General features: G+C 60.5%; 1 protein-coding gene across 3 annotated transcripts; it reads left to right on the forward strand.

Annotated features, from left to right (window-relative positions):
• Positions 1 to 12,479: 12,479 nt before the first annotated feature.
• On the forward strand, positions 12,480 to 23,382 carry PAK4 (p21 protein (Cdc42/Rac)-activated kinase 4). Of its 3 annotated transcripts, XM_011952417.1 has the most exons (10): positions 12,480 to 12,556; positions 12,869 to 13,083; positions 13,766 to 13,992; positions 16,937 to 17,395; positions 17,596 to 18,048; positions 18,967 to 19,100; positions 19,346 to 19,472; positions 20,598 to 20,723; positions 21,682 to 21,816; positions 22,405 to 23,382. In XM_011952417.1, the coding sequence occupies exons 3-10, from the start codon at positions 13,789 to 13,791 to the stop codon at positions 22,558 to 22,560; spliced, it is 1,794 nt and encodes a 597-aa protein (XP_011807807.1). In that variant the 5' UTR covers positions 12,480 to 12,556; positions 12,869 to 13,083; positions 13,766 to 13,788; the 3' UTR covers positions 22,561 to 23,382. The 3 variants fall into 3 exon arrangements, with proteins under 3 accessions (XP_011807807.1, XP_011807806.1, XP_011807808.1); XM_011952416.1 differs by lacking the exon at positions 12,869 to 13,083; XM_011952418.1 differs by lacking the exons at positions 12,869 to 13,083; positions 16,937 to 17,395.
• The last annotated feature ends 1,904 nt before the right edge of the window (positions 23,383 to 25,286 follow it).

The raw sequence follows: 25,286 nt of genomic DNA on the forward strand, positions 1-25,286 counted from the left end.
GGGTACCCATCCTGGGCCCGGGCACCCAGCAGCCTCGGTCCCTACCGCCCACCGGACTCGAGTCCCTGATGGAGCCCCTCTAGGATGTCAGCTCCCCCGGGCAGGAAGTTTTGTGGAGTTTGTTCAGTGCTGAATTCTCAGGGCCTCCCACAGGCGTGCCTGGTATGTGCCTGGAGCTCAGTGAATGAATGAGAGGCGGGTAGGCTGCAGACAGCGACAGCCTGGGTGGTCAGGGCTGGCATGGGAGGTGCAGGGTGGAGTGCGCAGGGCTGGAGCCCAGAGGATACCTGAGCCAGCCTGGGGTGGCAGGAAGGGCTTCTTGGAGGAGCAGGTGCCTCCCGTGGGGCGGGGGGGTGAGAAGGGATGAACCAGGCAGCCCTCCGCAGCCTGCTGGGGTGGAGGGGAACAGACAGTGTTCACAGTAGAAACAGTTATACCTGTGAGCTCTGCCTCGGGCCGGCCTTTGCACAGGAGGTGGGATTTGAAGGGGAGGGAGGGGTGCGGTGGAGCGTCTTTTTCTTCTGTTCCTGAATGGGGGTTCTGATCACACCAGCCTCATGCTCGGAGCAGCTGGTTAAGGGTGCAGACACCAGGACGGACACCTGGCCTGGGAGTCCCAGCGCCTGACCTCCCCTGGGCGTCAAGTCATTCTGCCTCTCCGGACCTCAGTTTCCTCCATGATGAAAGGGGCCTACGGAAGGACCTTTCCCATTTAGGGCAGCAGTGAGGCAAAGCTCTGAGCCCACGTCTGTGCCAAGAGCAGGGCCTGGCCCAGAATAAGGCCTTGTCATGTTGAGCTGCCTATTTTCAGCAAGGTTAGTTTCATCCTGGTGAGGCGGCACCAGCATGGCGTTCCACCTCCCAGCCTCCTCTCCCTCCTTCCTTTCCTGCCATCCACACCTCCCAGCCCCATTCGCACACCTTGGCATGGCGATATGGGGGCTTCACCGTGGTCTCCCCTGACCTCGCCCCTGCCCCGGTCAGGCTGTCTCATGGGTGAGGGGGGCAGAGTGGCCCCTTTCCTCCAGCCCATGCTGGGCACTTGCTAGAATCCCAGCCTTGGTCAGGGTGGAGGAGAAGCAAGTTCCAGCTCTCCAGTTCTGCCTCCATGTCAGAGAGCCCACCCACCCCCCTCCCCGGGGCTCTATCCTGTACCCTAGTGGCCCCTGTCACTCCCCAGCCGCCCCCATGTACGTACCCCAGTCCCTTGTTTCAAACCTGGCTGCCCCTTAGCTGCCTGGCCAGCCGCTTGCAGGCACTCAGCCTTGCTGTGTAGTCACCCCTTCCAGGCCCTGGCACCTAGACTGGCATGGGGGGGGCGAGGCGGGGTGTGCCTGTGGGTGGGAGGCTGACCCTGCTGAAGCAAAGGCTGTGGTTGGGGTCCCCGCCCAGCCCTGCCCTCTATCCAGGCAGCTATGGGCCACGTGGCCCAGGCCCACCCACCCCAGCTCCAGGCTCAGCCCCGCCTCCCTCCCGCCCTCCGTGGGTGGAAGCTACAGCCGAGGCTCAACTCCTGGCCAGCCTGGCCGCGTCACCACCGCTGCCCTGGGGGCTGGAGCATAGAGCCCAGCCAGCCCTCCTCGGTGGGTGCCCACGTCGAGGGCCTGGGGAGCCCTGGATCTTCTCTGCTTTCCAGCTGGAAGCCTGTTTTTCCACAGGCCCGCCCCGTTGAGGGTGGCCCAGGAAGTGGGAAGGAGCGTGGTGGAGGTGAGCTGGCCAGGCCTCAGGAGGGTGGGGAGAGGGGAGGGCTAGGCTGGCTGCTGGGGAAGGAGGGTCTGCTGTCTGGCCACTGGAGCCAGTGTGAGCGTGTGCGAAGGCTGCACCTTTCTTGGGGTTGGGGCGGGGTCACCGTGTTTAAACATGTGCGTGACGGCAGGTGCCTGTCTGCTGGGGACTTGCAGGCGTCTGAGCGTAGGTCCCTGAGCCTCTCTGTGGGAGCTCGCCCCTGGGGTCTGGCTTGCACGGGGGCAGAAGTTTCTGTGCGACTGTGCCTCACTCGCTCTGGGTGATCCTGGAGTTGACTGGGTTCGCCTGGGTCCATGGAGGTCTCCTTGCCTGTTGTGTGTGGTTTTGGGGTTGAGGGGCCCCCTGGTGTCGCTTTGTATCTTGCGGGTTATCTCTGTGTGTGTGTGTGTCTTGTGGTGCGGCATGGCTTTCCCTCGAAGTCGTGGAGTGTCTGCGGCATTGTGCGTGTACGCACGTGTCCCTGTGTTTCTGTGTGTGGGTCTCCGGGAGTGTCTGCATCTCTGGGTGCACAAGTCTTTGCATCGTGTGTGAAAGTCCACGGTCCATCCATGGCTCTTCTGGGGCCCAGGTGTGGGCTGACTGAGCCGCGGCCTTCCCACTCGCTGAGCGTGTACTCTGAGCCAGGCTGGCTTTAAGAGCCGCTCCCCCACCTTCTCCCACTGAAGCCTCAGAAGCTCCCTCTGGGGCACGCTCTGCTGGTGCCCCATATTCTAGAGACAGGAACGGAGGCTCTTGGTAAATGTCCTTTTCCTCTGCCCCGCGGCAAGCAAGGCACTGAGCCCTGGTCACCAGCCTCCTGAGCCCATGCTCCTGTACGGGCCGCCGCTGGGTGCTCGGGATGTTATAGGGGTGAGGGTGGATTGCTGCTGTTGCCGGCTAGCCGGGAAGTTTTCTTTTTTTCCCCTAAGATAAATATTGGAGAAGAATGGCCAGGGAGCTTTCCGTGTGACCAGTGCATGTGGCTGGAGGCCTGTGGTTTGTGTGGCTGGGTGTGTATCTGCATGTCTGTGTGGTGGTCTTAGGGCTTGGCTCTGTGTAGTGTCAGCTGCACATGTCCTGCACGCTCTTGTGTGTCCTCACGTGCATCTGTGTCTAGGGATCGTGTGTGTGTGTATGCATGTGTGTGAGTGTACATGTGTGTGCATGTATGTGAGCACGCATTTGTGAGTGTGCGTGTGAGCATGCATGTGTGTGTGCATGTTTGTGAGCATGCATGTGTGTGCGTGCATGTGTGTGTGCGTGTGAGCGTGCATGTGTGAGCGTGCATGGGTTGTGGGATGGCTTCGCTAGTTGCTGTGTGTTGGGTCTATGAGGAGAGGCCATGGTTGCTGCCTGGTGTATCTCCTGGTGTCTGTGCGCAGCCTTGTGTGTTGCACAGCAGGGGAAGTGGACAGTGAGAGGGCTTGGGTGCTGGGCCCTGAGAGGGGCAGAACCTCTTTCCTGCCACATCGCCCCCTTCCCCCTGCCCAGCCTCAGGGGAGGAATAAATGACTCTGCTCCGATTTCCCAGGCTGTATGGGCTTCTGCACACTCTCTGTTGTGGTGTCCATCCCCACCCTGGGTACCTCTGAGGGGTGAAGGGCACCAGCAGTGCCCTTTATGTCTGTGCCTTTTTGTGCTGGGCCAGATTCGGGGCAGGGGGGCTGGGCTCTGAGCTCCAGCCTGGGCCTGGCTGGATAAAGGAAGCCTCATCTCTTCATTCGGCCACACTCTTTTTCCTGTACCTTACCTTGTGCTGGGCAAGCCTGGGGACACAGGGTGGCTAAGATGGGGCCCCAGGCCCTGCCTTCCTGGGTCTCCCAGTCCAGTGGGAGAGGCAGACCTGTTACCAGACAGTAACAGCCTGTCAGGCTCCCCCCGCCCAACCCTGGAGAAAGTAAGGCTAGCATATTTGCAGAAGGGACCATGCCCGGCATCCTCTGTAGTTTATTTGTTCATTCATTCATTCATCATTCAGCAGCAAGATTGGCAGTACTGATAACAGCAGCGAGCCTGCAGTGAGGCCCCACTCGGCACCAGTCACTGTTGTAAATGTTTTACACGTGTCATCTTATTCGCTCGTCCAACATTCCCAGGAGGTAGGGACTATCACTACCCCCAGTTTGCAGATGAGAACACTGAGGCCCAGAGAGGTTGAGTAACTTGTCCAGGGGCACACAGCTTGGAGTCATAGAGCCAGTACCTGGGACTGGGCAGTAGGCTCTTAACCACCAGCTGCCTGCTGAGCCCCTGTACTGCGCCAGGCCTGTGCTGAGGACAAAGCAGTGGCCAGGACAGACAGGCCCTGTCCTCATGGGGCTGCCTGTTCATTGTAGGAGACATACTAATTAAGGACCATACAGACAAACGTAAAATTACAGCTGTGACAGATGCTGTCAAGGGGAAGGCACGGGACATGCAGTGTTTTTTTTAGACGGAGTCTCACTCAGTCACCCAGGCTGGAGGGCAGTGGCGTGATCTTGGCTCACTGTAACCTCTGCCCCCTGGGTTCAAGTGATTCTCGTGCCTCAGCCTCCCAAGCAGCTGGGACTGCAGGCACATGCCACCACACCCAGCTAATTTTTGTATTTTTAGTAGGGATGGGGTTTTGCCATGTTGGCCAGGCTGGTCTTAAACTCCTGACATCAGGTGATCCACCTGTCTCAGCCTCCCACAGTGCTGGGATTACAGGCATGAGCCACCGCGCCTGGCCATGGACCTGCAGTTTGAAGGAAGAGGAAGGGATAACAAGGTGAAGGTTGAGGGGTCAGGGGGCTCTTCAGGACCCAGGCTAGGGGCACAGTCCATGCAGAGGCCTGGCGGCAGGGACGGTGCTGTACCTGGAGGAACAAAGGGGAGCAGGGCTGCCCCCTCCACCCGCCACAGATGCTGCTGAATCCAGAGGCCCCCGACCCCGATCTGCGTCTTTACGGGCTTTTCCCCATGGTGGGGACTCATGGATTTCCAGAGGCATCCCCCATGTGATTTGGCTCTTGCCAGGATACGCTGTCACTTCCCGAGATTCCCAGCCTAGGCCGTGTGGCTGGGTGGGCCCCCTGCAGTGGGGAGGGCCTGGGCGCACACAGTGGGGGGACGTTTTGTGGTGTTGGGACACACACCAGCTTACTTGCAGAACAGGCAGATTCAGTCCCTGAAGACCCACTTTCTCCCCAGGCATCAAGGTCAGACTTCCAGGCAGTGAGTGAACGAGGCCCAGGGACTTGTGTCTGCCTCGGCCCCGTCCCTGTGCCCTGTGATCCCCGTGTCCTGCGCCTCCTCAGGGACCAGGCTCGTTACTTCAGTAATGGCATCACCCATTTGTTCCATGGATATGTCTCGAGCACCTACTGTGTTCCAGCCACTGCTCTAGATGCCAGCGAGAACCAGACAGACAGAGAGGTCCCTGCCCTCAGGGGGCTGACATTCCGCTGGGGGCACCGCCAGTCAGTAGGTGTAGGATGCCGGGGCTGGTGCCACAGAGACATAACAAGCGGGGTGCACATTTTGTTAGGGGGTCGGGGCAGCCTCTCGGAGGAGGTTTTATTTGCGCTAAGACCTGAATATCAAGAAAGGCTGAGCAGTGCAGTTCTGGCGGAGGGAAGCTAGGTGCAGAGGCCCGGAGGCTGGAACAGCTGTGATGAGTCCAAGACATACACGAAGGTGGCCAGCGCGGCTGGAGAGAAGCGAGGGGAGGAGGTGAGGTTTGCGAGGCTGACAGGGTCCTCCCAGGCAGGGCCGTGTTGAGTCAGTGTTTGAGCCAAAGTGGGAAGCCGTGTAGAACTGTGTGTGCGTTTGTGTAATGTCTTCAGATTCCCTTCTAACCAAGGTGGCTTTTCTGGTCTTGGTCTGGTTATTGTCAGGGACATTGTGCCTCCCTGTTTTTGTCCCGTAAACCTCCAGGGCGCTTTCTCTTGAGTGGAGGCCTTGGCTGGAGCCGGGGCCACCGGGGAACAGGAGGCTGGGGGATGCTGACTTGCCTTCTCTGTGGGACAGGGTGGCTGCTTTTGTGACCTGGCACTGGATAGCCCTGGGCAGTGACTTCCCCCTCTGGGCCTCAGTTTCCTGGTGTGAGGAACAGGAAGGAAGAGGACTCCCCACCCAGCACCCAGAACTGTTTAGAGGGCTCCATGTGGCCTGGTCTGCGTGCCTGACACGGCCTGGGCGAGTCCACAGCCACGAAGGGGGGCCCCTGTGAGTCCACGCCCTGCTCTAGGCACTGAGATGCAGCCATCATGAACCAAAACGTGGTGCCTGTCCACATGAGCCACTGACTTAGCGGTCGACGGCCACAGACAGGCAAACAACTGTAACGTGTGAGGCAACACTGAGGGCCCTGGAGGGAATGGACCCAGGCTGACCAGGTTCTGGGCCAGGTGCTGGGGCTGCCACATGGAGCAAGACCAGACCGAGCGCCTGCCCGTGAGCTCATGCTGCAGCCTTTGACCAGTCCTGCCGCCTCCACCTTTAGAGCGTGCCTGGAACCTGCTCGTGCTGCTCCCTCTGCGGTCCCCACGGGCCTGTCCTCTTGATTTCCACTGGGCCATCACAGCTTCCTCCTCCCTGGTCCCCCTTTCCCTTCTGCCCCCACAGACTGTTCCCAGCCAGTGGGAGCCTGTGAACTCCCGAGTCAGGCAGTGGCCCTCCTGGGCTCAGAGACCCCTGCAACTCCATCTCACTCGGGAAAGGACCAGGCCCTCCCCGTGGCCCCCAAAGCCCCACACGATCTGCCCCATTACCTCCTTGGCCTGTCCTTCCACTCACCCCCTCGCCCACCCTGCTCCAGCCCCACGGCCTCCTTGCTGCCCCTTGACCATATCAAGCAAATTCCCACCACCCTGGCTGTTCCTTCCTCCTGGGCTGCCCTTCCTCCAGGGCCCCATATGGCTCCCTCTCCCCTCCTCACACAGGTCCCTGCTCACGTGTTCCCTTCTCAGCAAGGTCTGCCTGACCACTTTATTTTATTATTATTATTATTACTATTATTTGAGATGGAGTCTCACTCTCTCGCCCAGGCTGGAGTACAGTGGCGCAATCTTGGCTCACTGCAACTTCTACCTCCCAGGTTCAAGCAGTTCTCCTGCCTCAGCCTCCCAAGTAGCTGGGACTACAGGCACCTGCCACCACACCCGGCTAATTTTTTGTATTTTTGGTGCAGACGGGATATCACGATGTTGGCCAGGCTGGTCTCCGACTTCTGACCTCAAGCGATCCGCCTACCTTGGCCTCCAAAAAGTTCTGGGATTTACAGGCATAAGCCACTATGCCCAGCCTGTTATTCTTATTTTTGAGACAAGGTCTTGCCGTGTCACCTAGGCTGGAGTGCAGTGGCATGATCGCTCACTGCAGCCTTGACCTCCCAGGCTCAGGTGATTCTCCCGCCTCAGCCTCCTCAGTAGCTGGGACCACAGGCGCACACCACCACGCCCAGCTAATTTTTTATTTATTTTTTATTTTTGGGGGTAGAGACAGGGTCTCACTAGGTTGCCCAAGCTGGTCTTGAACTCCTGGGCTCAAGTGATCCTCCCTCCTTGGCCTCCCAAACTGCTGGGGTTACAGGCGTGAACCACCGTGCCCAGCCTTGACCACTTTATTGAGAATTCCAGCCTCCCCTCCCCTCAGCTCCTGATTGCTGCGTTATTTTCTATCTCAGCATTCCTCACTGGACTTAGTAGATACATTTCTGATTTATCTGATACATTGACTGCCTCCTTCCTTCTAGAATGTGAGTGCTGCAAGGACAGGGATGTTTCTGACTGTTGAGTCCACTGCTATGGGCCCCAGGCCCAGCAGAGTCAGCCTTAAGTAGATATGGACAGGTGCCTGGGTCGATGCGTGGGTGGGTGCGATGGGGTCACTTGTGGGTGGAGTAGGTGTTTGCTAAGGAGGACCCTGGGGATGTGTCAGTCCTAAACCTGAGGACTCCTTGGAGGAACGAGGCTCAGTGCGGGAGGCCTGAGGAGAGATGTGGATAGAGGAGGGTCGGGGGCTGTGCAGGGTGGGGGCAAGAGCTGAGCCAAGGTTTGGAGGCAGGAATGGCGTGGGGGATTCGGGACAGCGAGGAGCCCGCTGTGCTGGGACGGCAAGCCAGACTCCCAGCACCTCTGCCATCAGAGCACATCCCCAGAAGGTAGGGGGTAAACTGAGGCAGGGAGGGGTCTTCCCAGAGCTGGTAGGTGAAGATTGTGGCAGGGTGGTGAGTGCGACCCATGGTAGCAGCCTGAGTGCAGGCTGGAGGCAGTGACCACTGTGGGTCCCCTTCCTGATTCGGGTTTCATTTTAGTGATGATGAAAGGATGCCTGTGGTCCTGGCCACCTCCCCTGCTCTGCCCCTGGGTCAGCCCCTCCCTTCCAGGGGCAGCAGCTTTGATCAGAGCCTGGAGGGGGGTGGGGCAGGCGGTAAGGGGTTTTACATGTGCACCTGCTCACACCGACAGCTTTGTCGCACAGTGGATCTTGCTTTTCCATTTGGGCCAATTAACCTTGTAGGGGAGAATGGGGGTGGCAGTACCCTTTTCCTCCCATAAAAGGTCAGAGGATGCCGGGGGTGACTGGAAAATCTGAAGCATCTGCTCGGCCAGGTCAACGCTGCCTGTCCCATATGTTAAAGTATTCAAAAGATTTTTTTAAATTGGAAATAAACATTTTAGAGTAGGATACAGAATATGCCTGCATTTTGCGATCGAATACTGGACTTCAGAGGCGTCTGTGCCCCGGCTGGGGCAGACGGCCGCATCTCCCTGCTGGGCTCTGGGGCTACTGCCCCCAGGTCCCAGCTGCTTGTCTGAAAGATTTTCCAGGTGCTACCAGACCTTGTCCAAGGCCTCCTAGCAGGGGAATAGTGCAGTGGGCAGGGACAGTCATTCCACGGAGTCCCTACCATGTGCCGCCCTGGGCTGTGAGGGGGCAAGACAGAGGACAGTCCCTGCCCTGTGGAGCTGACACATTCTAGGGGAGAGGCAGACGCTAAAGAATTACACACACGGCTGGGCCCAGTGGCTCACGCCTGTAATCCCAACACTTTGGGAGGCTGAGACAGGTGGATCACCTGAGGTGAGGAGTTCAAGACCAGCCTGGCCAACATGGTGAAACCCCGTCTCTACTAAGAATACAAAAATTAGCTGGGCATGGGGGCGGACGCTTGTAATCCCAGCTTCTCGGGAGACTGAGGCAGGAGAATCACATGAACCCACTAGGTGGAGGTTGCAGTGAGCCGAGATCACGCCATTGCACTCCAGCCTGGGCAACAAGAGTGAAACTCTGTCTAAAAAAAAAAAAGAAACACACACACACACACACACACACCATATGATGTGGTAAGAGCCCTGAGGAAAGATAAAGCAGAGATGGGCGTAGAGGGCGACAGGACAGGAGCAGGGCTTGTGAGCACAGGCGGGCCTGGGAAGTCAGGGGAGGAGGGAGGGCAGTGAGCAGAGAGTTCCAGGTGGGGCACTCGCCCATGCAAAGGCGCTGAGGTGGGACCGTGTCTAGGATTTGAGGAACAGCAGGGGGACCTGTGTGGCCAGGGCACAGTGAGTACAGGGGTGCTTGGGAGGAGAGGAGGGCAGTGGGGTGATAGGAATGTCCTGTGGGGACTCTCAGGCCACAAGGAGGCATTTTGGGGGCCAGCGAAGGGTTTAAGGCTGTGGACTCTGGAGTGGGCAGGACTGGCTTCCAGGCCCAGCTCTGCTTGGTGAGTTTAGTGAGAGATTTTACCACCACGGCTGGGGTGCCTGTGAGCTCAGCTTCAGCAAGTCTGCTCTGGCCATGGGTCCCTTGTGGTAGTGGGAGTACCAAGCTGAGCCTCAGGCCACATTTGGTGGGAAGGGTTGGTTTTAAGCATCTTTCCTGCTGCAAAGGCCCATGGGAAAGGCTGGTGAACAGCCATGGGGGAGGTGGGGGCCCGGGGGCCCACTTTGTGCTTCCTCCCACTGCCTGTGGTGTCCAGGACAGGCCACACAGGAGGGAGGGACCCTCACTCAGCAGAGACTAGGCCAGGAGAGGAAAGGTAAGGTCTGGGTGTAGACAGAAAGAATGGGGAGGGAGAGGGGAGGCCAGGACCAGCCTTGAGAGGATGATGGTAATCATATAATAATAATAATAATATAATAATTAAAACCAACAGCGTCACCGCAGCCCTCCAGGGCAGCAGGACAGGCAGGTAAGAGCCCAGCCTTCAGTGCCTTCCACATACAGCCGCCCAGCTTCAAATCCTGGCTGCTTCTCACTGGCTGCTTCTCCTGTCCATGCCCTGGACAAGGGCCTTCCCTTCTCTGGGCCTCAGTTTCCCCATTTGTGAATTGGGATGAGGATGGAACGGGATTAGACACAGCAGGGCCGGAACCCGCGAATCTCTGCAGACAGGCCTGGAGTCTGGGGTCCACTCTGCCTCCCTAGCTGGGTCACTGGGGTTAATGAGGTCCCCTCTCTGCCTTGTTTTCCCTGTTTGTAATCCGGGGCTTATAATGGCCTCTCCCTCCAGGGCCAGATGTGGGACCTGGGTAAAGTGCCTGGAAGAGGGCTGGTACACAGTAGCTACTCAGTAAGTGCTGGCTGCTACTGGAATGGTGACCGGCACTTACTGAGCACTTACTGTGTGTGATTTGCCTTGGCTCTGATCCCAACTGCTGTCTCTGGGCCAGGCCCTCCGTGCTCTGTGTTCTCCGTAATTCCTTATAAAAACTCCAGTAAGGCCAGTCGCGGGGGCTCACCCCTGTAATCCCAGCACTTTGGGATGCCGAGGAGGGCAGATCACTAGATGTCAGGAGTTCGAGACCAACCTGGCCAACATGGTGAAACCCCGTCTCTACTAAAAGTACAAAAATTAGCTGGGTGTGGTGGCAGGCAACTGTTAATCTCAGCTACTTGAGAGGCTGAGGCAGGAGAATTGCGTGAACCCGGGAGGCGGAGGTTGCAGTGAGCTGAGATCACGCCACTACACTCCAGCCTGGGCAACAGAGCGAGACTCCATTTAAAAAAATAAAGAAAGAAAGAAATACTCCAGGAAGCACCTACTGTCATCGCTATCTTTGAACAGAAGAGGAAACTGAGGCACAGCGTGGCTGAGTTGCTCACTCAGGGCCATATATTGAGGTCCCCAGGTTGGGTTAGATCCCCAATTCACAGACACAGAAAGTGAAGTCACACAGGGCAGGTCATAGCAGCCCTGCTGGGGTTTGGAGCCCTGGGCAGCCTGACTGCCAAGCTCGGAGCTGGCCCAGGAGCCCAGGCCCCACCCCTCCCTCCCTGCACCTGGGCAAGCCCAGCCTTTCTGGCTAGCTCTCCCCCCTCTTCCCAGGCCTGGCACGGCCTCTGCGGCCCCCACGAGATCAGGAGCTTATGTCGGGAAGGGAGCGCCTGCTGGGGAAGCCAGCAGGGCTTGGAGCTGCCCAGGAGGGCCCAGGGTGGGGCCCCTGCCTAGTCATTATAAACATGTTCAGTTCCTCTGTTTGTCCTGCCCTCTTTGCAGTGCCCAGAGGAAAGGGGTGGCCCCAGGCAAATATCCGGAGGCGTGCCCCTTGCCCCCTTCCCTTGGGGGTTTATGGGTGGGAGGGCCGGAGGCCAGGCTTCGGAGGACATACCCCAGACCCCGTGCTGCCAGCTGGGTCAGCCGCCCCCCTTCCGGGCTTCTCCTGCCTGTCCCCAGGCATCCGCCACCTCAGGGTCTGCCTTGCTCTCCGCCCTCTGGGCTTAGTGAGGGTCACATGGCTGATCCTGTTCCTGTGACTGTGGGAACAGCCTAGTGTCCCGCAGTGGGGAGGGAGTGGGATGGGCGGGGTGACAGGTTCACGATGAAGAGTCACGGGCTGGGCATGGGGCCAAAGGGGGTGGAGGGACATCTGGGAGGACGGAGAAGCCAGAGGACATGGGACACAGCTCTGGAGTGACAGCAGGCAGAGTGGGGAGATGGGGACTGCTGGGTATGTAGATGACCCCAGGAGCTGGGCCTAGAGAGCTGCGAGAGAGTAGGTCAGGGCCACCAGGGATGGGCCGGGCTGGAAGGCCACGAGGGAGGGCTGGGCAGCACCCAGGGCGCCAGCAATGGGCTCGGAGAAGGGGCTGGGCAGACACAGAGGAGGCCCCCGGCCCACCCTGTATCCTGGGCCCCAGGGCAAGCAGGGAAACTGGGCCAACCCTGGGAGCCTTGGCCAGGCCGCCTCTGACCACCCGCTGGCCTCTTGGGACCAGTTGAGACAGGTTGACTGCCGGGTCCCCACCCGCCTCCCACGGGGTTCCCGCCGCCAAACCGGTTCCCCTGGCTGGCTTCCATTGATGGTCCTAGCTCTGGGCCAGGGCCTCACCTTTCCTGGCTGCTCCCATGAAGGCAGCCTGAGCTGGGCGGAGAAGCAGGTGTGGAGGGGCCACTTGCATCTGCGCGTCCTCTGTCCTCTCACTAGGGCCACAGGACTCTCTGGGCTGCGCACTGTGCCTGGCTCTGGGGAGCCAGCTGGGAACAAGACAGAACAGAAACTCCACCTGCGTGTCCCCCCGTCCTCTGGTCTCAACTGTTCCCCTCTTCCGGGAAGCCTCCCTACTGCCCACCCCGCCATCCTTCCGGGCTGGGTCCCATGCTCCCATCCCTCAGCCCTGAGCACCCTGGGCTGCTGCTGCATGGGGACAGGTCTGTCTGCCCCACGCGAACTTCCCGTGAGGTCAAAGGCTGTCTGGGCCGCTGCGGTGGCCACAGAGGAGGCCCATTGCTGAGTTATTCCTAAATGAATGAGTGAATGAGTGAACGGATGCATTCCTCTCATTTTGCAGATGAGTAACCCGAAGCCTCTAGAGGAGTGGTCACCTGCCTGAGGGCACTTCTGTCCCACCAGCATCAGACCAGGTGTGTGCGACTCCAGGGCCCAGGCCTGGGACAGCTGGGGTGGAGCCTTCGGGGGGAGCAGGAACTGAGCCCCTCCTCCCACAGACACTGTGGGAGCCGCCCCGGCCATCACAGTGGCCCCCACCGACAGGCCCCCCGCATTTGCCCAGCCCTGCACCAAGCTCTTGGCTCCCAGTCACCCATGACCCCTCGCAGCAGCCCTGTGGGGGTTCATCCACAGCACAGAGAGGTTGTCACCTGCCCCAGGTCACGGCAGCATGTGGTGGAGAGTTCAACTCTGGCCTCCTGGCTCCCCTTCCCATCTTTCTTCAGGCGGTCTATGAGATGCTGCCATCAGCGTGTCTCCCCCTCAGCCCCTTTGTTTTTTAAAGTGGCTTTGGTCGGGCGTTTGCTCTGTGCTTGTTACTATGGCAAGGGCTGGACTGAAGACCACAGATCCTAAAGATAGGGGAGTGTCGTGGCAAGGCTGCCTGGGTGCCCTCTTACCCCAGGGGCTCAGTAACCGTGTGCTGAGGCACTGTCCAACGGTGTGTGCGTCCCCAGCCCAGACTCAGGGCCGGACCAGCGGCAGTGGCTGTGGCCAGGCCAGCAGTGACCGTCCATCGAGTACACACCGTGTACCAGGCATAGCGGGGGATGTGGGGAAGCGGGGCACATGAGACCTGGCCAGAAGGTAGCACTGACATTCTAGCGGAGTGGTGTGGATGCTGCACTCGTGAACCTAAGACGGAACAACAGACAGGATTTCCGGGCTGTGACGGTGATGTAGAGCGGGGACAGCGGGACACGGGGCTGCTTGCCTTGGGGTGGTCAGGAAAAGAGTCACTGCTGCTCTGAGAACTGAAGGAGGAGACGGGGAGCCCTGTGCGGACACTGGGAAGTGAGCTCCTGGCAGGGGGGCCAGCCTGTGCAAAGGCCCTGAGGTCTCCAGGGGGTGAGAACAGAGAGGTGATGGGCCTTGTGGGCCCGTGGGAGACAGAGCGGCAGGAAAGTTCTGAGCAGAGGGACATGGCGGCTCAGGTGCTCACGGATGCCCTCTGGCTGTGTGTGCCACACAGATGGGGGCAGGGGTGAGCAGGGAGGCCCGGAAGGAGGCTCCTGCCTCCCCTTGGTTCCGGTGGAAGATGAGATTGGAAGGGACAGGGCAGGGGCAGAGGAGGAAGAGACACAGGCAGGCTCTCACTCACCCACCACGATTCCCTCCCGCAGGCCGCACCGAGCCCCCCGGAATCATGTTTGGGAAGAGGAAGAAGCGGGTGGAGATCTCCGCGCCGTCCAACTTCGAGCACCGCGTACACACGGGCTTTGACCAGCACGAGCAGAAGTTCACGGGGCTGCCCCGCCAGTGGCAGAGCCTGATCGAGGAGTCAGCCCGCCGGCCAAAGCCCCTCATCGACCCCGCCTGCATCACCTCCATCCAGCCCGGGGCCCCCAAGGTATGCGGCACCCACCACCACCTCCCCCAGCCCACCCCCACCCCCGAGTGACCCCAGCCCTCAACCCCACACTCGACCCTATGACTGACACCTCCTCACTGACATGGCAACAGAGACACACCCCAGCCTTCAACCCTGATCCTGGGCCCAACGCTGTCCTTTCACCCTCCACCCACTGGCTCCAATGAGAACCCATGCCTCCCCAACCTGAGCCCCCCATGGCCCATCTGACAGCCCCCACACCAGCCTCCAAGCTCTGCTGTCTCCCGGACACTCATACCCCGGGGGCCATGCTGCTGTGCCCCAGACCACACTCCATCGCACCCTTGAGCCTTTCCAGAGCTCATGGCAGTGGGAGACAGACCCATTCCCAGAGGGTGACAGCCCCAAGTGGTCAGGACTTGGATGGGGAAGCCCGGAGGAGGCACCTGACCCAGACCAGGGCTCCAGGCAAGCTTCTGGGAGGAGGGGACACCGAGGCGGAGCCCAGAGCTGAGGAGGAGGAATTCCAGCAGACGCTGGGGTAGCCGGGCTTCAGTGGGGGAAATCAGTCCTGTGAAACACGGGCTTTTTGGTTTTCGTTTTTTTTTTTTCCTGCCATCTAGAGCAAAATGGCAAGGTTGGGATTTGAACCAGTGTCTGTTTCCAAGGCCCATGCTCTTAACCCCTCTCCTGCCTCCATGTGAAATGGTGAGAGTTGTGGAGCTGGTGTCTGGGTGTGGCCTCGCATGAGGCTGGCCTGGCCTGAGTCCCTGCTGAGCCTCGAAAGCCAGCCTTGGAGCCTGGACTCTCTCCCGTGGTCAGTGGGGACCGGGAGGGGCCGCAGGCCAAGGGGAGCTCGGCCAGGTTTGCTTCCAGCGGGGTAGAGAACCCTTCCCAGTGCCCAGCCCGGCCTGGCGGGGAGGAGCCCCAAGGCCCACAAGTTGGCTGTAGACACAAGTGCAGCCTCAGTGTGGTGGCCCACTGAGGAGTCCGTGTGGCCCACACAGGATGCTTTTGAATGCTTCGACTTCTTTGCCACCACTGAAAAAGTGACAGACCACTTCCGAGGCCGTTTCTGGCATCTGGTGACAGACCAGCTGGACCCGAGTGGCAGTGGCCTCCGCAGGCGGGGTACTGGCTTTTCTGGGCCGCGGGCCACACCCAACCCGTCTCAGCTCCACGCCCTGCCTGGCTCGCCAGATGTGAGGCCTGCCTGTGACTGTCCCACCAGGAGGCAGGACACCTGAATTCACACACAGGGCCTGGTGGCCGGCACTGTCCTGGGGCCCTGTTTGCTGCCCTTGTCCAGGCCTCAGGCCTCCCAGGGCCCTCTCAACCCCCTGTGTTTTTTTGTTTGTTTGTTTGTTTTTGTTTTGAGACACCTTCCTGCTCTGTCTCCCCAGTTGGAGTGCTATGGCGCCATCTTGGCTGGCTACAACCTCCGCCTCCTGGGTTCAAGAGACTTTCTTGCCTCAAGTGATTTTCCTCCCGAGTAGCTGGGATTACAGGTGCCCACCACCATGCCCAGCTAGTTTTTGTATTTTCAGTAGAGATGGGTTTTCGGTATGTTGGCCAGGCTCGTCTCAAACTCCTGACCTCAGGTGATCCTTGGTCTCGAGGTACTGGGATTATAGGCGTGAGCCACCTCTCCTAGCCTCAATTCCCTGTTCTAAGAGCAGGTGCTCACGGTGCTTGTGTCCGCCTTGCTTTCTTGGGGCCCCTGGGCAAGGCCCGGCTCCAGGCAGACAGCCACAGCCAGGAGAGACAGGGCAGCAGCAGACCACGGGTTTTGTGGGGTCAGTGTTTTCTGCACATTAGAGGCAGGCCTCCGGCTGGAGGATATCTGGCAACCCTGGGCAGGGTCCCTGTCAGCAGGGCCCATGTTCTCAGCTCACCGTGGCCTCTGCACAGCCGCCTCACTGACTCCGTGGTTTAGCAAAAGTTCACGGAGCCCCTGTTGTGTGCCAGATGCTGGTCTAGGTGCTGAGATGTAGCAGGACCTGAAGCAGACAGGAAAAAACAATCCCTGCCCAGAGCGTGCACTGGGCAGAGCCGGGAGCAGCAGATGCCTGCGTGCTCTATATCAGTTGCTGTCAGGAGCTCTGGGTAGAATGCAGGCAGGGCAGGGGCTGGCATTTTAGATGACGGGCGGCCAGCGGAAGCCTCACTGAGAAGCTGAGTTTTGAGCGAAGACCTGAAGGAGTGGAGGGAGGGAGGCACGGTGACCCTGAGAGCTGCTGTTCTAGGCAGAGGGAGCAGCCAGCAGCGGCCCTGGGCGGGGGCGTGGCGGGGAGACACCCGTGTGCCTGGAAATGGGGCAGGGGCAGAGGGGCCCTGCAGGACACGACTCAGACCAGAGAGGGTGGGGACAGGGTGACTTGGGGACACACTGGACGCTCTGCCTGATCCCCACCTGCGTTTGTATTTGCCACCCGGCTCCTGGGACCCCCTTGCCCTCTGCTTTGGGACCAGGCCTTTCTGACCCTCCCTGTCCCCCACCCCTTGTGGTTCACAGGAGCAGAGTGTGGTTTTGGGGCTAAGGAACACTGGCGCGTACAGGGGAGGGAGTGCCAGGCCAGGCCCCAGCTCGCTGTCATTTGCAGCCCTCGGGGCTGATTATGGGATGGGTTGGCTTCTGTCCTCCCTCCCCCAGCCCCACAGGGCAGGACTATTCTGCCAGTGTGGGGAACAGGAGAAAAACAAAGGGTGTCTCCCCAGGGTGCCACCCAGCCCGGGGGGCAGCAGCCTGGCCATGGCGATCACTCCTCCGGCCCCTGCAGCTGCGTCCCCAGGGAGGGGAGGGGCCGCACCGCCCATGCCATTGTCACTCCATGGCATCTCTTCATTGCGTCTCTGTCTTGTCTCTGTGTGTGTCGTGCTGTCCTGTCCCTGTGTGTCGGATGCACGTCCTGTGTGCCCCACTCCTTGCCGGGCCCCCACCCACCATTGACTGGGACCCCAGACCATCGTGCGGGGCAGCAAAGGTGCCAAGGATGGGGCCCTCACGCTGCTGCTGGATGAGTTTGAGAACATGTCGGTGACACGCTCCAACTCCCTGCGGAGAGACAGCCCGCCGCCGCCCGCCCGTGCCCGCCAGGAAAATGGGATGCCGGAGGAGCCGGCCACCACGGCCAGAGGGGGCCCGGGGAAGGCGGGCAGCCAAGGCCGGATCGCCAGTCAAAGCGAGGCGGGTGGCGGCAGTGGTGACAGGCGACGGGTGGGGCCAGAGAAGAGGCCCAAGTCTTCCAGGGGGGGCTCAGGGGGGCCCCAGGAGTCCTCCCGGGACAAACGCCCCCTCTCCGGGCCTGACGTCGGCACCCCCCAGCCTGCTGGTCTGGCCAGTGGGGCGAAATTGGCAGCTGGCCGGCCCTTTAACACCTACCCGAGGGCTGACACGGACCACCCATCCCGGGGTGCCCAGGTAACCCATCCCCCGCCCCAGGGCCCCGCTGTCCCCTGCCCGTTGCTCCTCCGTCCCCACCTTCCAGCCCCACCCTGCCACCATGCATCTCATCCTGACCACCCATGTGTCTGTCCCATCGCTGGGTCTCTCTCCTGCTTAGGGAGCAGAGCTGGCCCCTGGAACCCACCACTGACAGCTGCCTCTCTCTTCTGTTTCAGGGGGAGCCTCATGACGTGGCCCCCAACGGGCCATCAGCGGGGGGCCTGGCCGTCCCCCAGTCCTCCTCCTCCTCCTCCCGGCCTCCCACCCGAGCCCGAGGTGCCCCCAGCCCTGGAGTGCTGGGCCCCCACGCCTCGGAGCCCCAGCTGGCCCCTGCAGCCCGCACCCCAGCCGCCCCTGCCGCCCCTGCCACCCCTGCCGTGCCCGGGCCCCCTGGCCCCCGCTCACCACAGCGGGAGCCGCAGCGAGTATCCCATGAGCAGTTCCGGGCTGCCCTGCAGCTGGTGGTGGACCCAGGTGACCCCCGCTCCTACCTGGACAACTTCATCAAGATTGGCGAGGGCTCCACGGGCATTGTGTGCATCGCCACCGTGCGCAGCTCGGGCAAGCTTGTGGCCGTCAAGAAGATGGACCTGCGCAAGCAGCAGAGGCGCGAGCTGCTCTTCAACGAGGTGCGGGCGCTGCTGCCGTGCCGCCCTGCCGCCCTGCCGGTCCTCCCACCCTGCCCTCCCTCCTCTCCCTGCCCTCCTCTATGCTGGGCCAGGCTCCTCTCCTCCCCTCACTCCTCTCGCTCCCCAGGTCATCTCCTCCGCCCCAGCTGGTCCCTGCCTCTGTCCTCACAGCACCCTCACCCACATCTCTGTCCCTGAGCCCCAGACCCAGGGTTCCTCGGCCCACTGACCCCTCACCCAGTGTCTTCCAGGCCCTTCGCACCCACTGAAGCCCACCCAGGCTCCAGGGTACAGTGTCCTCCAGACCTGCCCCTCCTGGGTTCCCTGTGCCCCGCCCCGGCCTCAGCTCCTGGGCGTCCCCTCGCACAGCCCACACAATGACCAAGAGGATGTTTCGCGTTCAGGCCACCCCATTCCCGTCCCTCCTTAGAGACCCTGGCAGCGCCCCACAGTGCCCTGACAGTAGGAAGCCCAGGCCCCTTTGCCGGGTGTGTGAGGCCCCTCTTGGCCCCGTTGCGCATCACAGCGCCTGGCTGCACCAGGAGCTCCTTGCCTGAGTTCCTCATCCACCCCCAGAGACACGCCTCTTCTCTCATCCTTGCCCCACACCTGCTTGTCTGGGTCTCAGCTCTGTGCTTGAACGCTGTCTTCCCACTTCCCCCGCCAGCACCAGCCCAGGACTGACCTGAGACGGGCGTGTGCCCAGGGGGGCGCACCCCCAGAAGGGAGGCATGGGCTTCAAGCTGGCTCTGAGGCCCACGTGGCTGTGGCAGTAGGGGAGGGCAGTCCAGGTGACCCCAGTGAGCACAAGCTCGATGTGGACCTGCAGGGGGAACCAGGGGAGTGGCGCTGGCTGGGTGTGAGGCAGGCCTGGCAGCCCTCCCGCCTCCCCCCACCGCTGATGCAGCCCCTGCACAGGTGGTGATCATGAGGGACTACCAGCACGAGAATGTGGTGGAGATGTACAACAGCTACCTGGTGGGGGACGAGCTCTGGGTGGTCATGGAGTTCCTGGAAGGAGGCGCCCTCACCGACATCGTCACCCACACCAGGTACTGCGGGGGCCTCAGACCCCTCCTGTGACACAACCAGGTCCCCTCCAGACCGCTTGGGGTGGGGCCACATCTCCAAACCAGCTGTGCTTCGGGCCTCCGGGATGGGGCCTTGTCTTCCATTCCTCCCGCTCCAGAGTGGGGTCGAGTGGTCTCAGAGTCCTCCCATCCCAAGGCAGGACTGCATCCCCCTTGGCCCCCGGGGTGCTGCCCACCTGGCTGCTCACCCCAACCCCACCCCACAGGATGAACGAGGAGCAGATTGCGGCCGTGTGCCTGGCAGTGCTGCAGGCCCTGTCAGTGCTGCACGCCCAGGGCGTCATCCACCGGGACATCAAGAGCGACTCGATCCTGCTGACCCATGATGGCAGGGTGAGGGGACGGGCGGCGGGGCGCAGGGGTGGTGGGGTTCTGGCTGTGGGGCTTCCCCGCCTCTCCCCATCCCCTTTAAGGGTAGGTGAGCTCCGACCCCCAGGTCTGTGATTGAGGAGCCTTGGAAGCTCGTCTCTCCATTGTGGAGCAGCACGGAGTCAGGCTCCAGCTCCGTGGGGACTGTATGCAGTGCGAGGGCAGAGGCTGGCGGAGGCTGTGCCATCAGCACAGAACGCTGGGCCCAGGGACAGGGATCTGGGCAGACAGCACAGCCCGCACCACAGGCTTCTCCACTGAAAAGCTGCTCCCTGCCCAGCACCCGGGGCGGGCCGTGGACCCCAGCCCTGTCTTCCATACTTTGGACTGAGGTTCCGAATCTGAGGCCATGGCAATTATAACGCTGGGTGGACGTGATTTCCTGTGAGAGAGGGCCCTCGACTTGAATGAAATGCTTGCAGAAGTGGATGACTCCATTCCTTCCCCCAAGGAAGATTAAGCCCCACCAGTCAGTCCAGGCAGAGGCAGAGAGAGCTCTGTGTCACCGACAGTCTGTGGAAAGCTCCGGATGTCTACAGATGTGCGTTGGCGACATCTGTGGGCCACCTGAGATTGTCCACACACGGTTGTGGGGATGTTTTCTGGAGGCAGGAAGACCCATAGAGATCCTGAGAACTTGGACAGGGGCCCACAGTTCCTGAGGTGTGGAGGGCCTGGTTGTCGCAAAGGCAGGCTGTGTCCCCTCACGGCCCCAGTGCGGGGCTGCCTTCCTCTCCAGCCGAACTGAAGACTTGCTCAAGGGCAGCAAGGCCCCAGGGCACAGGCTTTTGGGGCCACCCCTGTTCCCAGCTCCAGCCCAGCCTCTGCTATCTGTAGTACTCAGGCCACTGCCGCCAAAAGCCCCAGAGGCTGTCAGGAAGGGAAATGAGGGGATCCTGGGGGAGGTGACTCGCCTGAGGACCCCCACCAGGCAGTGGTGGAGCTTCCCATTGGTCTGGCTCTGGGCCCCAGCTCTGTCCTCTGGGCGGCACATCGTGTCTGAAGGCAAGGAATGATGCAGGCGGACCTCCCTGCTTCCTTTCCTGTAGTGCCAGCTCCTCTGACCCCACTGCCTCTGCCCTGCCCCAGGTGAAGCTGTCAGACTTCGGGTTCTGTGCCCAGGTGAGCAAGGAAGTGCCCCGAAGGAAGTCGCTGGTCGGCACGCCTTACTGGATGGCCCCAGAGCTCATCTCCCGCCTTCCCTACGGGCCAGAGGTGAGCCCCAGGGTGGTGAGGCTGTCCCGCTGTGGACAGCATAGGCTGCCATTTTCCAGCTGCAGTGCTGGCGGGAGGTGGGGCCCAGTCTGGGAGTGATTGCCAGGAATGGTGCTCTGGATGAGGAGGTACTGCAGGCATACATGTATTCATTCATTTGTTTGTTTGTTTGTTTGTTTGTTTGAAATGGCGTCTCGCTCTGTCGCACAGGCTGGAGTGCAGTGGCGCAATCTCAGCTCACTGCAACCTCCGCCTCCCGGCTTCAAGCGATTCTCCTGCCTCAGCCTCCTGAGAAGCTGGGATTACAGGCGCCGGCCACCATGCCCAGCTAATTTTTGTATTAGTAGAGATGAGGTTTCACCATGTTGACCAGGCGGGTCTCGAACTCCTGACCTCAGGTGATCTGCCCACCTTGGCCTCCCAAAGTGCTGGGATTACAGGTGTGAGCCACCTTGCCCGGCCTTGGCTCTGATTTCTGAGTGTTGTCATCACAGGCTGGCTTTCCCCTTGTGGGAGCAGAGCTGGCCTTGGCAGCTCTGGGAAGTGTCTCCTGCCTGCGGGATCCCCTCTTTCCCTGGGTGTTTTGGGTAAAGTTCCCAGGTTGGCTCTGATTGACCCAGGCTGGGTCCTGTGCCTGTTTCTGAACCAATCACTGTGTCTCCACTGTGGTGATGAGGCTACCTGGGTCCTGAACCCACCACTGAATGCCACCTGGACTGAGGGAGGGAGGGGACCTGGGGGCAGTTGACAGAAAGAAGAGGGGTGGGTGCGGGTTGGGCAGCTCACTTCAGGGGCTCCCTGGTGCGTGGACTGCTGGCTGGGTGTCCAAGAGGGAGTTCTGGGCCAAGGACTCCGGGAGCCAGAGGCAGAGACAGCGTTCGGGCGGTCCCTCCCTACGGCCTCCCCGGGACCCACCATCCCCCAACAGCTCAGTCCTGCTTCCCTTCCCCTGCCCCAGGTGGACATCTGGTCGCTGGGGATAATGGTGATTGAGATGGTGGACGGAGAGCCCCCCTACTTCAACGAGCCACCCCTCAAAGCCATGAAGATGATTCGGGACAACCTGCCGCCCCGACTGAAGAACCTGCACAAGGTAGGCCCCTCCCTGGCTGGGAAACTGTGCGCCAGCCGGAGCAGGGGCTGTAGACGGGATGGGGACGGTGATGGCGCCTGGGATGGTGCTTACTGTGTGCTGGGCCCCCCACCCCCAGGCCTCACGTGTCTGTGCAGATCCCGTCTGTGGGGCCAGGGCAACAGAGGCAGCAGAGCCACAGGTCCCCCTCGCACCCTCACTGTTGCCCTGGGCTCTGCCCGGCGGCCCTAGAGAGATTCGCACACTTAGAAGTGGAGGACAGGGCCGGGACCTCCCTAGTGGAGGACTCACCAGGAGAGAAGGGGGCACCTCTGGCGCCCAGTTGCTTCCATTTCCTTGCTAAGCCATGGAAATAGGGAGTCCATGAGCCCCCAGAGTGTGTCGCTTCCTCTGGGGCCACACAGTAAGCGCCGTCGCAGGCACCATCGCTGTCCCTGTGCCGTCTACACCCCAAGCTCTGGACACCCATGACCTCTGCCCGCTTCCTTCCTGCACGGTACATGCCGCCAGCCGACTTGGCAGAGGCAGAAACTGCGGCCCCACAGCAAACCATCAGTGGGGCCCTGACCCTCCCCTCCTCCTCGACAGGTGTCACCATCCCTGAAGGGCTTCCTGGACCGCCTGCTGGTGCGGGACCCTGCGCAGCGGGCCACGGCAGCCGAGCTGCTGAAGCACCCATTCCTGGCCAAGGCAGGGCCGCCCGCCAGCATCGTGCCCCTCATGCGCCAGAACCGCACCAGATGAGGCCCAGCGCCCTTCCCCTCGACCAAAGAGCCCCCCGGGTCACCCCCGCCCCACTGAGGCCAGTAGGGGGCCAGGCCTCCCACTCCTCCCAGCCCAGGAGATGCTCCGTGTGGCACCGCCCTCCTTGCCGGGGGTAGATGGGACCCTACTACTGAACTCCGGTTTTGATCTCGTGACTTTTAGAAAAACACAGGGACTCGTGGGAGCAAGTGAGGCTCCCAGGACCCTCACCCTCTGGGACAGGCCCTCCCCTGTGTTCTTGTCTCCAGGAGGACAGCGGCCCTCCCGTCACTGGAAGTCTGCAGTGGGGGTTGCTGGGGGTGGAGAGAACACTAAGAGGTGAACGTGTGTGTGTGTGCACGCGTGCAAGTGTGCATGTGCGTGTGTGCAAAGATCCAGCCACCCCGTCCTCCAGCCTGCGAGGGGGCGTCTGGCGCCTTGCCTGACACCCAGCCCCCTCTCCCCCTGAGCCATTGGGGGGGTCGATCATGAATGTCCGAAGAGTGGCCTTTTCCCGTAGCCCTGCACCCCCTTTCTGTGGCTGGATGGGAAGACAGGGTCAGGGCCCCCCACCCTCTCCAGCCCCTGCAGCAAATGACTACTGCACCTGGACAGCCTCCTCTTTTCTAGAAGTCTATTTATATTGTCGTTTTATAACACTCTAGCCCCTGCCTCTATTGGGGGACAGATGGTCCCTGTCCTGCGGGGTGGCCCGGGCAGAACCACTGCCTGAAGACTCAGGTTCCTGCCCGGTCAGCACAGCCTCGGCCCCCCCACCCCTGCCTCGAGTTAGTTTTACAATTAAAACATTGTCTTGTTTTGTGTGTGTGTGGTGTGTTTGGGGACCCTGCCCGACTGTCTTGGGTGGGAATTTGCAGGGAGAGGGTCTGGATCTGGGAGCAAACCACGGTTCCAGCCAAGGCAGGGCAAGGATGGGGTCGGGAGTGGGGAGTTCAGCTCAAAGCAGCCTCTCCAACCCGCCACTCTCCAGAATGGGACAGGATTGTCCCCACCCCTGGAAGCAGCCAGTTTGCCATGGTCCACGTGCAGACTGATCCCAGTTTGCCAAATCTGCAATTTCCTGGAACCTTTTAAAGGCTGTTTGTCTTGAGCAGGTTTGGTGGGTAGGAGCTAACCCGATGTTGGTAAATTTAAGGCCATTTGGCAGATTGGTCAGTGGGCAGATGGACTTCTGGAGGACTGACGGAGGCCGACTGGCCTGGAGCTGCTGGCTTCGGAGAGACCCGCTGTGAAGTGCATCCCTCCACACAGGAGCCCGGAGCCGAGCCCACGCTGGGGGCATCTGACTGGCATGGAGGTGGCCATGCTGCCATCGCTGCTGCTGCTGCTGCATTCTGGCACTTCGTGCCTCAGGCCCTGTTGGGCTCCACTTTCTGCATCCTCCCCAGCACCCAGAGAGGCAGTGGGGCAGGGGGAGAGCCAGGAGTGAGCCTCCATCCCCAAAGCCAGCCAGGCATCATCAGCACCAGAGATCTCAGCCTGGTCCTCTTGGGAAGTGAGTGGCCAGGGCAGAGATTCCAGGTTAGTCCACGCCTCCCACCCTCCACAGGTCCTGACCCCAAGAATCAGGGTACTCTGTGTGTGGCAGGGCCTATGCCAAGTGCAAACACAGCCTAGATGGATCATCACAGAGTGAAACCCAGCGGTGCAAGCAGCTGCGCGCTCCGCAATGTGTTGGAGGCTTAGGTGAGGTGGATGCTTTTCTGGAAAAAAAAAAAAATGCTAACATTGGCAAAAGAAGAAATCGAAAACAAAACCAAAATAACTGTCTCCTCACTGCACACACACTCCAGAATAAATAAAAAGCTTCGGGCTTGAATGCGTTTTCAAATGACATTTTTTTTTTTTTTTTTTTTTTTTGAGACGGAGTCTCACTCTGTCGCCCAGGCTGGAGTTCAGTGGCACAGTCTCAGCTCACTGCAACCTCTGCCTCCTGGGTTCAAGCGATTCTCCTGCCTCAGCCTCCCGAGTAGCTGGGATTACAGGCGCCTGCCACCGCGCCCGGCTAATTTTTTGTATTTTTAGTAGAGACTGGGTTTTGCCATCTTGGCCAGGCTGGTCTTGAACTCCTGACCTTGTGATCCACCCGCCTCGGCCTCCCAAAGTCCTGGGATTACAGGCGTGAGCCACCGTGCCTGGCCTCAAATGAGATTTACCAGACTTTGAAGGAGCAGGTAATTCCTTCTACCTTGTGAACAAGTTGTTCCAGAAAAGAGAATAGCAGTTCAAGAGGCCGCTGTGACTGTGGTTCCAGACCCAGATAAGGACTGAGAAGAACAGAGCATCTCAGAAACAAGGCTCAGCCAGGGTGCTCGGCGACCCCACGGGCACTGAGAACAGCTAGCTCTAGGAGCTGCCCACTCTCCTGCTGAAGAAACCACGGGCTCAGAGACGGGAGCTCCTGTACCCAGTCACATCTGTGACCCCACGGTGACTGCTGGTTTTGGTGTCTTCAGTCACTCACTGCAGGTTTGTTTCGTTTTGTTTGGGGGTTTTTGTTTTTGTTTTTTGAGAGCCATGTTACTAAGTTGCCTAGGCTGGTTTCGAACTCCTGGCCTCAAGCGATCCTCCCTCCTTGGCCCTCCAAAGTGCTGGGGTTACAGGCGTGAGCCACCACACCCAGCCCACTCAACTGCAGTTTGAAGGCACGGCTTTGGGTGGTGTGGGGTGAAAGCTGCCCGAGGTCCCGTTCCTCCACACGTGGC

The sequence above is a fragment of the Colobus angolensis genome, unplaced genomic scaffold (assembly GCF_000951035.1).
Source record: "Colobus angolensis palliatus isolate OR3802 unplaced genomic scaffold, Cang.pa_1.0 Scaffold34, whole genome shotgun sequence".
Lineage (NCBI taxonomy): Eukaryota > Metazoa > Chordata > Mammalia > Primates > Cercopithecidae > Colobus > Colobus angolensis.